Source organism: Mustela putorius, unplaced genomic scaffold, assembly GCF_011764305.1.
Source record: "Mustela putorius furo isolate JIRA1106 unplaced genomic scaffold, ASM1176430v1.1 tig00003834_pilon_pilon_pilon, whole genome shotgun sequence".
NCBI classification, from domain to species: Eukaryota; Metazoa; Chordata; class Mammalia; order Carnivora; family Mustelidae; genus Mustela; species Mustela putorius.
This window is the reverse complement of record NW_025421987.1, coordinates 73,910,611-73,924,439: the sequence shown is the minus strand read 5'-3', so window position 1 is coordinate 73,924,439 and position 13,829 is coordinate 73,910,611. Positions and strand designations below refer to the sequence as shown.

The following is a 13,829-nucleotide window of genomic DNA, read 5'->3' as shown; positions in this document are numbered from 1 at the left end:
CTCTGCAATTATTCTGCTAAGTGTTTGCCCTTTTAAACATCTCTGAAAGAAACGTGAGTCTGTAAGTGCTCTCGCCTATTGAGGTATTCTAAATTTATCTTTGCCATCACTGAATTTTCTAAGAGGGAAAGTTCATTCATAGCCCATCTTTTAAAAATAGCACCTCTTTCTGAAATCTAACATCGATTTTATGACTTTTCCATTTCCCTACCTCAAAACAACTATCTTGTCCCATCAATAATATTACAAAAGTGATATCCAGGTGGGCTTTTTTTTAGCTTCTTAAAAATCCATGTAGCATCTTATAAAAGCGCTTGTTTTGTTTTTACTGGGGGCAGGATGATGTTTCACAGATATTGCAGTTGAGATGGGTTCCTTTGAAGTCTCCATAATCATTTCTTTCCTTTACATGTATTCAGGACCATGTGCAGAGGAGAATATTCCATCCTTGGCCAGCTAAAAGAAAAGCGTAAGTAACAGCTTTTATTTTCCCCCATGGTTGTTTTTGGTGCCATATCCCTAATCACTGATGTTTTCACAGTGTGATTGTGACACCCCGTTCACAAAAGGTAGGCCATGAAGTATTTAGCTGAGACAAGTTACTTATTACATTGCCCAAAGCAAAGTTCAGATGAAGATGCAACAACTTCAGATGTGTAGGTTATAAAAAAATAAGGGTATTTTTATTATTTTTAATTTATTTATACTAATTATTTTGATAACAAGTGAGATTTATAAGGAACTTCACAAGGACCCCCCCATGTGTCTTCTGTGGTCCTTCACCACAGCCCTGGGAAGTAAGCAAGACAGGTGTCATTTCTGCTTTAAAGCTGAGGGCACAAATGATGCAGGGCCAACAGGCCTTCACACTTGTCAGTTATGCAGAAGTCCCAATGTTGTCACAGTACTGTCTTATATTTAGGGAAGAAAATTATTTTATTTATTTATTTCATTTATTTTAGACTAAATCTTTGAAGGTATTAGAGGTAAATAAATCAGAAGCTCACAGTAATACCTTTCACTTCTGTAGTTCTTCATATTTTCAAAGGCTCTTTCTCAGTTATATATATTTTTTTAAGATTTTATTTATTTATTTGAGATAGAGAAAAAGAGAGCACAAGCATGAGTGGGAGGAGGGGCGGAGGGAGAGGGAGAAACAGATGCCCTTTTGAGCAGGGAGCCCTGTGTGGGACTTGATCCCAGGGTTCTGGGATCATGATGTGACCCAAAGTCAGATGCTCAACCAACTGAACCACCCAGGCACCCCTCAGATATCTTCTTAATTGACCTTCTACATAGTTCCCACCTACCAGATATTATAGCTATGGGTTTACTTATCTATATCTCCTAATACTAAGTTCAGCACATAGTAGGTTCTTGATAATGCTCTATACTTTGTACAGTAGGTACAGAATGTTCCACAAGCAGTAAGACGGGATTAGAACCCAACTTGTCTGACTTCCAGTTCAGACTGAATATGGATTATGCAGACTTGGAGGGCCATATTAAAAAAGAACTAGATTTTATCCTGAAAAAGACAAGATAAGGTTGGTGGAAGTCTCTGTTCCCTGGAGTGAACCTATTAATATGGTGTTTTATGCAAAGATTCACCTACTGTTGGTAAGCAAAATAGAGGGAGACTGGTCATAGGCAAGAGATCATGATGTATCAGAATGTGGGGAGAGGGGCACCTGGGTGGCTCAGTCAGTTAAGCAGCCAACTGTTGATTTCAGCTCAGATCGTAATCTTGGAGTCCTGGGATTGAGCCCTACATCATGCTCCATGCTCAGTGGGAGTCTGCTTGAGTCTCCTCCTGCCTCCCCCTTCTCACACTCTCTTTCAAATAAATAAATCTTTTTTAAAAAAATAGTGTGGGAGAGAATATTAGTCCTTCCACGTATGTATATTTTTCACTTAAAGAATTGGAACATCAGCAGGAAGGCATAGTAAGGATATCCAAAAATCCACTTCTTCACATAAAAGCAACAAAACACTCACAGAGATGGTTAGAATCAACATTTTTAGAACTCTGGGAGTTAACCAAAGGCCTATAACACTCTGAGGAATGTTTGTTAAAAAAAAAGAAAAAAGAAGAAGAAGGATGGCAAAATCTTTGTGCCATTTTAATTTGCCATATTCCCCTTACCCTCTCCTCAGTTCTACAGTAGCCTTGAAAATCAATCTCTTCATCACTGTGAAAACCAGCAGCCTATCAGCTCTCAGAGGAGCCATGGGTTTGAAGCTCCCATCCTCTGGAAGTTCTCAGGGAAGTGTCATAATGTGACCTGACAGTTTAAATGACTTTAAAAGACCTACTGTAACTGTGTGAATATAGTACAGTTTAACTATGTTCAAAGAACTAAAGGAAGTAACAGCTAAAAAACTAAAGAGAACAAAGAAACAATTTCTTTCCAAATAGAAATGTTAAAAAAACAGAATTTTTAAAAAAATATTTTTATTTATCTGACAGATGGAGATCACAAGTAGGCAGAGAGGCAGGCAGAGAGAGAGGAGGAAGCAGGCTCCCTGCTGAGTAGAGAGCCTGATGTGGGGCTCGATCCCAGGACCCTGGGATCATGACCTGAGTCAAAGGCAGAGGCTTTAACCCACTGAGCCACCCAGCCGCCCCCAGAATTTTTTTTTAATTAAAATGTTTCTATAAAATTTCTTTTTGGGGGGAGGAGCCAATTATAAATTCTGGAGTTGAAAAGTATAATAACTGAAATAAAATGTATAATAGAGGAGTTTAGTGGTAGACTGGAGTAGGCAGAAAAATCAACAAACCTGAAGACAGAACAATTGAAATTATATAGCCTGAGGAACAGTTAGGAAAAAAAGAAGACAAATGAACAGAGCTTTGGAAACCTGTGAAACACCATCGAACATAGCAACATGTACATAATGGGAGTCCCAAAAAGAAAGGAGAGAAAAGTGTAAATAGTATATTTAAAGAAATAATGACTGAGGGGCACCTGGGTGGCTCAGTCGGTTAAGCATCCAACTTGGTCTTGGCTCTGGTCATGAACTCAGGGTCATGAGATCAAGCCCTGCCGCAGCTCCCATGCTCAGCTGGGAGTCTACTGGAGGTTCTCTCTCCCTCTTCCTCCCCCTCTGCCCTTCCCCACACTCATTCTCTCTCTCAAATAAATAAAATCTTTTTTTAAAATGACTGAAAACTTCCCAAAATTAATGGGAAATATGAATCTATACATCCCAGATGTTCAACAAAATCCAACAAAGATACAGGAATCCATACCAGACCACATCATAATCAGACTATCCAAAGACAAAGATAAAAAGAGAATCTTGAAAGTAGCAAAAGAAGCAAATAATCAAACACACATCATCCTCTGTAAGATTAATAGCCAATTTCTCATCAGAAACCATGGAGTTCTGCGTGTATGGTGATGACATATTCAAAGTGCTGGAAGAAAAGACTATCAACCAAGAACTCTGTGTCCAGCAAAACTATCCTTCAAAAATGAAGGAGAAATTAAGGTATTTTCAGATAAGCAAAAACAGAGAATTTATCACTAGCAGAACTTCCCGACAAGAAATGCTAAAGGGAGCTCTCAGGCAGAAATGAAAAGTTACTGGGAAGAAACTGGAATCTTCACAGAGAAACAAAAAGCACAATGACAACTACTTAGGTAAATTAAAAAGACAGAATAGATATATTTTCTTTATCTAAATGTTTTTCCTCCAATCAAAATTAAAAGACAGCTAACCAAAACAGTAATTATAAATCTGTGTTGATGGGTATATAATTTTTAAAGATCTAATTTGTATGATGTTAATAGCATAAGAGAAGGGGAAGGGAAGGGAGCTATGATAGTAATCCGAGCTAGATTGTAATACCCAGGAAAACCGCTAATGAAATTACTTTTAAAATATAGTGAAAGCAGGGGCTCCTGGGTGGCTTACTCAGTTATACATCTGCCTTTGACTCAGGTCGTGATCCTAGGGTCCTGGGATCAAGTCCCATGTCGGGCTCCTTACTCAGCAGGGAGCCTGCTTCTCCCTCTGCCTGTAGCTCTGCCTGCTTGTTCTCTCTCTCTGTGTGTCAAATAAATAACTAAAGTCTTTCTTTTAAAAAAAATTAAGAAAGAAGAAAGATCTCAAATCAATAACCAAACCCTATATCTTAAGAAACTGGAAAAAGAAGAACAAATTAAACTCAAAGATAGCAGAATGAAGGAAATAATACAGATCAGAGGGGAGATAAATGAGAGAATGGAAGAACAATAAAATTATGAAAACAAACATTAGTTTTTTGAAAAGTTTGACAAAACTGACAAACCTTTAGCTATACTGACCAAGCACAAAAACAGAGAAAACTCAAATTACCAAAAAAAAAGGAGTATAAAAGAACATTACAAAGAGTTACATGTCAACAAATTAGTTAACCTAGATAAGATGGACAAATTCCTAGAAAGACATAAACTATCAAAATTGACTCTGGAAGAAACTGAAACTTTGAATAGACTTATAATAAGCACAGAAATTGAGTAATCAAGAGTCTTCCTACAAAGAAAAGCCCAGACTCAGATGGCTTTGTGGGTGAATTCTACCATCCACAAAAGAGCACTAATTATTCATAAACCTTTCCTTCGCAAAAAGGGAGAAGGAAATACTTCCAGCCCATCCTTTGAGACCAGTATTACCTTAGTATCAAATCTGAAGTCATTAGAAGAAAGCTACAGGCCAATATATCTTATGGATACAGACACAAACTACCTCAGTGAAATATTACTAAACTGAATCTAGTAATATAAATACAAGTCAAAACTATGAGATACCACATCACACCATACCACAAGAAACAACAGACGTTGGAGAAGATGTAGAAAAAGGGGAGCCCTCTTGCACTGTTGGAAAATACAAACCAATGCAGCCAATCTAGAAAGGAGTATGGAGGTTCTTCAGAAAGTTAAAAATAGAACTACCCTATTATCTAGCAATTGCACTACTTAGGTATTTACCCAAAGGATACAAGAATACTAATTTAAAGGGATACATGCACCCTAATGTTTATAGTAGCATTATCTACAATAGCCAAATTATGGAAAGAGCCCAACTGTCCATCAACTGATGAATGGATAAAGAAAATGTCGTATGTGTACACACACACATACACACACACAGGAATATTACTAAGCCATAAAAAAATAATGAAATCTTTGCCATTTGCAGTGACATGAATGGAACTAGAGAGTATGATGCTAAGTAGAATAACTCATAGAAAGACAAATACCATATGATTTCACTCATGTGGAATTTAGAAAACAAAACCAATGAGCAAAAGGAAAAAAGAGAGTCAAACCAAGAAACAAACTGTAGAGAACTAACTGATGGTTACCAGAGGGGAGGTGAATGGAGAATGGAGGAGAAAAGTTATGGGTATTAAGGATGGCACTTGTGATGAGCATAGTGTTGTATGGAAGTGTCGAATCACTATATTATACACCTGAAACTAATATTACACTATATGTTAACTAACTGGAATTTAAATGAAAACTTTAAAAAAATAGTACAGGCTTTCTGGAAAGCAGTTGGTGGTTTCCTATAAATTAAACATAGAGTCACCATGTAACCCAGCAGTTCTGCTCCATAATATATACTGAAAAGAACTGAAAACATATGTTCACACAAAAACTTGTACATGAATGTTTATAACAGCATTATTCATAATGGTGAAAAACTTGAAACAACCCAAGTATCCATTAACTGATGAATGTAGAAACACAATGTTTATATCCGTACAATGGAATATTACTTACATATAAAAAGGAATGTACTGTTACATGCTACAACATGGATGAAGCTTGCAAATATCATGGTAAATAAAAAGAAGCCAGACATAAAAGGTCACATATAATTCCATTTTTATGAAATGTTTTTAGTAGGTAAATCTGTAGAGTCAGGACAGTAAATTAGTCCTTGCTAGGGTCTGGATAGAGTGGGGAGTGACTCCTAATGGGTATGGCATTTCTTTTTGATGTAATACCAATGTCTTAAAATTAGGTAGTGGTAATGAATGCACAGCTTTGTGAATGTACTAAAAAAACAAAAACAAAAACCTCACTGAATTGTACATTTTAAAGGGGTGAATTTTCTGGTATATAGATTTATAAATGATTTGGAAGCTTTCCAAATAACTAAGCTTTACGTACATAATAATTTAAAATATATACTGTGCATGTGTGTGTGTGTCTGTGTGTTGAATGTTTAATAATTTTTCACTAATGGGCTGCTCAGTCAACTCTCTAGAAACAACTTTAGACATGAGATATGTACATCACCCATAATACTTTCAGAAGTTGTATCTAATTGCATCTAGGACAGAGAAGATTTACCAGAGCATTATCACTGTCTCTGTTTCTAATGGTTTAAAATGAAGATGATAATGAACAAGTCTCCAAAAGAAGTACTGAAAAAACAATATCAGGAAAGCCATTCAGTGGTGACAGTGACTAGCAAAAATGCAAAGGTGAGGCTCTAGGAGAACAAAAACTCAGAACAAGCCTATTATTTAGTTTCTAAACCATAAAAATGTTTGAGCTTATTATAAAGCATTCCTTTGGCTCTGGACCCTTTGCCTGTCTTTGCCTATTCAGGGGAAAAATTGGCTTTTAACACAAGAAGTAATTTCAATGTTAAGCCCTCTTATGAAAAGATTTCCAAGCATCCTGGGAACAAGTCAAAATCAGGCATCTCAGTGGGAAAAATGTTCATACTCTAAACATAAAGAACAGATTAATTATATAATGCCCCTTTCTGGGTACAGTGTTATATTGTTGGTTTTGTTTTTGTAAATGTGTAGTGGGTTTTAAATACATGAAATAGCTAATCTCTAATTGGATATAGAACTGTAGCTCTCTCCTATTTCAATTCTGTAGAAAAAACAGAACTTCTGCTATGAATACACTGAAATTCCTGAAAAGAAAACCAGCAGCTATTAGTGGACTGCAATTATCATATACACCAATCTTTAGGGATTTAGTGTTTAAAGTATTTCTGTCTCATTTTTATAATTTTTGTCAATTATGGTACTTCAGCAGCCAATTGAGTGTAATTTTAGCACAAGGTCTAGAGGTTTTCAGTCAGGATGTAGAAACATACCTATACAAAGTGCTACAACTTTTTAAGTAACAAAATCTGTAACAACTCTTTCTTTTAGTCTTTTCTTTAGTCTTTTAGTCTTTTCTTTCTTTTAGTCTTTTCACTAAATTTCCTTGTAAATATCAAGAGTCTGTTGTACTAAATTTCCATCTTTTGGGGTATATATGCACCGTGTTCCTGACAGATATGTCCTAGGGGTCTGTATACACCTCCAGGTTCTCAGATACCTCCATGACATATAATTGGGAAACCTCCTGATGCTTTCCCAGTAATGGCTTTATATCACTGCTTCTGCATGCTCCTGGCATTCTCCTCCATTCTTCAGAAGGCATTGGTTTCCTCAGTATGTCCTCACACCTCAAGTTAACATTGCCAACTTTGTATCTATTACTTGTTGAGCCACTTTTCTTCACAGAATATGGTACTGGCCAAAATAGCTTCTCACTTTGCTTTTTCTGCTTTTCTGGTGGAAGCATTCACATCTTGGATGGGTAGCCCCACTGCTCTTGACAGGCTATGCTTTAATCCAAAATGTCCATTTTCTGGCAGGACCTAGATCTTATTGTTACTAACCTTTAGCTTTCTTCTTTTGTGAGGGGCATTTTTCACAAAGAAGGTTTTTCTTTTTAATCACTTCATAGGAGTTATTTCGAAGGCGAGGATGGATGGGAAGTACGTACGGATGTGGACTGTCAACCTGTCCAGCTAGTGGATATGTTGTCGATATTCTCTGTACTAGGGAATGGCACAGATCTGTGCCCTAGAAAATTATAGATTATTACATGTCTTAAACCTTCAGGGTGCTTAGCTAGTCAGCATCACTAATCTTTTTTAAAAATTGTTTTAAAATACTTTCAGACTTGGGACATCTGGATGGCTCAGTCAGTTCAGTGTCTGGATCTTACTTTCAGTTCAGGCCATGATCTCAGGGACATGGGATCAAGCCCTGCCTTGGACTCCACACTCAGTAGGGAGTCTGCATAAGATTCTCTCCCTCTGCCCTCTGCCCCCAATCTTGGCACTCATGTTCTCTCTCATGCATTCTCTCAAATAAATAAATTTTTTTAAAAAATAATAATAATTTCAGACTTATAGAAGGGATTCTAGAACTGCCATACACTCTTCACCTGATTTCCCAAATGTAAACCTTTTACCTTCTTTACTTTATCATTCTTTATAATAGATACATAGACAGATAGGTGGGTTTTTCCCATATGAACCATTTGGGAATAAGTCACACAATGCCCATTTATCTGTAAATACTTGAGAGTGTGTTTCTGGGAAAAGCAAGACATTTGGTGAGTGCTGTGAAGTGTGTAAACCTGGTGATTCACAGACCTGTACCCCTGGGGATAAAAATATATGTTTATAAAAAATAAAAAATTATATTAAAAAAAAGCAGCTATAGTTCAATAGTCAAAATTAATGAAATTAGCATTGGTATAATAATATTATCTTGTTTGTAGACCTTATTGAAATTTTGCCAGTTGTCTTACTAATGTCCTTTATGGCAAAAGGGCGGAAATATTTCTTCCTTGTCCAGGAGACACTCAACAGTCATGTGTTGCAATTTGGTTGTCATGCGTCTTTATTTTCCTTTAATAATAATCCCTCAATCTTTTTTTAATGGAGGGTGGGGGTACTTTTGTGATCTTGATATATTTGAAGAGGACACACTAGTTATTTTGTAAAATAGTCTTCAGTTTGGCTTTATCTATTGTTTCCTCATGAGTAGATTCAGGCATTATGACCAGGAGTATCACAGAAGTGATAGGTTCTTCTTTGTGCATCGTATCAGGAGAAACATGAGACTGATTGGCTCCATTACTGATTATAACTCTGATCATTTAGTTAATGTGGTATCTGCCAAGTACCCCCCACCCTGCCAATAAAATTACTAGTTCTCCTTTTGTCATAACATTTTGAAGGAAAATACTTTCAGTCTATATAAATATCCTACTTTTCATCAAACATTCACCTGCTGGTTTTAGCATACGTTCATAATTCTTACCTGAATCAATTATTGCTACTATGATTCTAGTATTACTACTATGATAGTTGCCAAGTGCTGATTTTTAAAATCTCATCATTTCTCCTATATTTACTACTTTCTTCTCAATTTCTTATTTGGAATTCTACTGTAAGGAAAGTTTCCCTTCTTCTTCCCCATTGGCATATTTATGAATTTGAATGGTATGGACTCATGGATTCTTATTTTATTCAGTGAGTGTAAGTGTAATGCCTAGCTTGCACAGGTTTGGCCAGTGAGCACCTTTATAAGTTGGCTTCTCTGTGCTTTTGATATGTTCCCATATCAACCTTTTTTCTTAGAAGCACAAGAAGTGTTCTACACTCGGACTGTATATCCCCAGCAATAGCCCTAGAATCAACCAAGAAACCCAGATTCTTCTAGTGGAAAATGACATTTAGGAACCAAAATCCAGGTGCTGATATGATCATGGCTCCTGGGATATCATTGCTTTAAGGCCTAGCCCACATTACCTATCACCCATCGATACATCTACTTACCCATCTGTCTGCCTCTGTACTAATGCTTCCAGTCCAATCCACACCACAGAACTCCTTCTAGTCCTCTCTCTGTTTTTATGACTCCTTTTTCTCACCTCCTAGTATCTATAATATATGCATTTATTTCCTCAATCCTAGAATATACAGAAAATAGATTTAGAATTGCAGGCCCATACCATTCTGAAAAACAAATCTACTCACTAGAATTCAGTATTTGTTTACAGTTCTTTTTGTCTTCAGCCTAAGGGTATATACTGAAAAGTCAGTGTTCAAAATTTACTTGGATTATGTTATTAATTTGAAATATAGTTGGGTTCAGTTCCTTCCATTTGTATTCCATTTTAGAGGGGTTTTTTTCTGTATCTTTCTCAAATTTTTTTGAGTGTGTGCAGTATACTTCCAACAGAACTGTAAAAATGGTATACATCAATAAGTGTCAGTTCCTAAAACTTTTGTCAGTTTGCTCCACACCCATTTTTTCTAACCTGTTCCATCACATCCACTATTGGTAGCCAATTTTGTCAGTTTCTAGATTATTCTTGCAGTGTTTCGTGCAGATATATGTATATGATATTTCACACCTGTCCGTTCATAGAGCTCTTCATTCCTTTTTTATATCTGCATGGTCTTCCATGTAGAGATTTGCCATACTCAGTTCAATCGTTCCCCTCTGTATGGGTGTTTGAAATATTTTCAGTATTTTTCAGTTACAGTTACGCAATGAATAACCTTGTGTATATATATTCTTATTTGTTGGAAGTGTATAGGGTAAATTTCTAGGATGGGATTGCTAATGCTAAGCGAAATAAGTCAGCCAGAGAAAGATACCGTATGATTTCACTCATATGTGGAATTTAAGAAACAAAGCAAACAAGCAAATGGAAAAAAGAGAGAGACAAACCAAGAAACAGACTCTTAACTATTGAGAACAAACTGATGGCTACCAGAGGGGAGGTGGGTGGGGGATGCAGGAAATCCGTGAAGGGGATAAAGGAGTGCACTTTATCATGATAAAAAAATAATTTTTAAAATATACTTTTTGCTAGATATTGCCAAACTCCTCCCCCGCCCCCAAGAATTTGTACCAGTTTGGTTTCTCATGATCAATGTATAAGAGAGCCTGCTTCAACCCAGTCTCACTGACAATGTTATTTTTTTGCTGGTACTGTAGGTAAGACATGGTTTCTCAGTGTAGTTTTGCATTTCTGTTATGAGTGAGGAAGACTATCTTTCAAATATCTTTTCGTGTGTGTGAATTGTCCATTTATGTCTTCTGCCCATTCTTTTTATCAAGATTTTGAGATTTCTTTATAGGTTTGGACTCTAAGCTCTTTATCTGTGACATACACTGCAAATGCTTTCTCCCACTTTGTCGTTTGTCTCTTTTTGTGTGTGTGGTGTTTTGTGTCTTGTGTTTTTTTTTAATCTAGGCAAGGTTAATTCATATTTTTCTTTTATTGCCTATAGATAGTTAAAGCCTTCCTAATACTCGGGTTTAATTTACTCTGTTTTCTCTTCTAACACTTGTGTCATTTCATATGCTTGCATTCTGGTCTCTGGTTCATTTGGAGTTTATTCCTTTGATTGGTATGAGGTATGCATGTAATTTTTCTTTTTCAAATAGCTATGCAATGATACTAGCATCTTTTATTTAAAAGTCCTAGGACCTTTATGTGAAAGTCATTGTCATTTGAGATGCCACTTTTATCATATGCAAAATTTTTGTATGTGCTTGGGTCTCTTTCTTGACTTTCTATACTATTCAGTAGTTGTCTGTTTATGTGCCAGTGCAGCACTGTTCTAATTATACAGCCTTTGTAGTATGTGTTAATATCAGATAGAGCTAATGCCCTCCTCAGTGCTTTTCTTTTCCAGTTTTTTTCATGGTCATTCTTGGATGTTTACTTTTCCACGTGAACTATAATGTCAAGTTTTCTAACTCCACAAAAACATGGTAATATTTCACTGAGATTATATTAAATTTATAAATTAACATGCAGAAAGTTGGCATCTTTTTGATGTTGAATCATTCTATCCCAGAACAAGGGATGTCTTTTCATTTGTTCAAGTCTCTTCTCGTGTCTTTTGATAGCGTTTTTTCCCTTCATAAAGATTTCGCATATCTATTGGTAAGTTTATTGTTTATCCATGTTTTACTTTTTTGCTGCCATCATAAATAACGTTTTGTATGATTATAACCTCTAAATGGTTATTGCTTATGTGTATGAAGGCTACTGATTTTTGTATGCAAATTCACATCCTATTATGAGATAGTTTTATCATTGATTCCCCAAGGATACGATCATATTACCTGGAAATGGACCTGGTTTTCCTTATGTGATTTTTCTTGTCTAAATGAGTTGGCTGATACCTCCAAGGCAATGTTAAACAGTACTGAAGATATTCTACACACATAGACATATAATATATGTGTAATGTATATATTATATATTTTTAAGCATATTAAAGTATTCATCCCTTTCTTCTTTCTTTGTTGTTCTTATCCAGAATGGGTGCTGAATTGTGTCAAAAGCATCTGTTACAACAATCATAAGATTTTTCAGTCTAGATTGATCAATATCATGTTTTATATTAATGGATGTCCTCATATTGAGCAGACTTGCACACTGGAATGCATCTCAGATTGTCATGGGGTATTATTTCCTGAAACTGTGCCACTACTCTTAAAACTATAAATACCAAAGCTCTATAACAGTGTCATTCAAAGAATGATATCCCCTAGGGCATTTACTGAATTATAGATTTCTGCTGAAACAGAACCTCTGGGGAGGGTTTCCAGATTTTATTTCTAACAGGTCCTCAGAGAGGCAGTCCTTACTCACACCGAGAACCACTGGGCTACCATATTGTTCTATGTGAATTTTTTATGGGAAGTTACTGCAAAAAATTACTTACTTTAGCCAAGAAGTCGTTCCATGATTCCTTTAAAAATCTGCTTTATATCTCCAAATTTTAAATCATGAGCCAGCTGCAGAAAAATTGATGATGCAGAAAAACCAAAAGCTAAAATAATAGCTGTCACCTGACTACCCATTCATCAATTCACTCACTTACTCAACTTCTTTTAGCATTATGCGAGGATGGGGATACAAAATGTGTAAGACCTCGATAGTGGTAGGAGAAATGGAGGATGAAATGAATATTTGTAAAATAATATATTAAATGTTAGAAATATTTTCCAGGAATTTCATGGGTATGATGGGCTTAAAAGAGGAAATACCTCTTTCTCCTGGATCAGAGAAGTTTTAAAGAGAAGTTGATGCTATTAATGAAACATCTTTCCGATATAACATTAACAAATGGGGAAGAAACTGATGTACAAAAATCTTACCTACATGAAACTTCTTAGTTTCATGCATCTCTTACACATGATGTACTAATACACCAACATATCAACTCTTGGCAAACAGCTACAATATTATTTACATGTATAAGGGAACGTTTACCTGTAAAGGGAGGAATCTGCATATATAACCTATGAATGAATTTCTTTCCAAGATACCCAGATTTAATAGAAACACTGAGTAACATCAACAGAATAATAGAAATCATCAGTAATACATGGAAACGTCAGTAAACAGAACATGAATTGCCATTGTTTCTATTAGTATGCTTCAGATTCTCTTAAAGAAAAAAAAAATTACATTCTTTTTCTATTAGAACTTGTGATGGTTTGGTTCCACTCCATTTATTCTTAGTATAAGACTTTCCTTATCCAGGACAACTGCTATGTGAGAGAGAGACCATAAAATTGTGTGACTAACGTTCATGCCAGGATAATGGTCATGGGTTGGCTTGGTATGGAATTCATTTCTTCTTATCACCCGAATGGCCCTCACGTGATGATGGGGCAGCGTTTTAAAGTACAAACCTGCTACCGCTGCTCTGAGGCAGATTCTCCAAAGTCAAATGTAGTTAGGATTCTTTCATTTCCTGATGTTACTGATGTAGAAGGAGTGTTATTTAATTGCCAACATTTTTATTTACCTGAAGTCTATAAAATTTAACTGCTGCTATGCACTGAATAGGCTACACTATTTCTACATCAAGTCGTGTGGGCATTATTTTTACATCTGATTTAAACTGCAGCAGGTGTCAACCAAGATTGATGCAAATGTCACACTGAATTCTTGGGTCATCCACTCTGGCTCTGCTTT

At 36.0% G+C, this 13,829-nt stretch overlaps 1 protein-coding gene across 7 annotated transcripts in view; it reads left to right on the top strand.

The window, feature by feature from the left end:
• PLD1 (phospholipase D1) overlaps positions 1 to 13,829 on the top strand; it is a 199,349-nt gene that overhangs the window by 167,783 nt on the left and 17,737 nt on the right. For 5 of the 7 annotated variants that reach the window (XM_004756582.3, XM_004756580.3, XM_045088626.1 and 2 more), the window contains one exon: positions 420 to 469. In XM_004756582.3, coding sequence (XP_004756639.1) covers positions 420 to 469 — 50 coding nt within the window. Of the gene's footprint in view, positions 1 to 419; positions 470 to 6,340; positions 6,491 to 10,697; positions 10,781 to 13,829 lie in introns of those variants that run through there. The other 2 variants (XR_006609154.1, XM_045088628.1) reach the window with 2 other exon arrangements.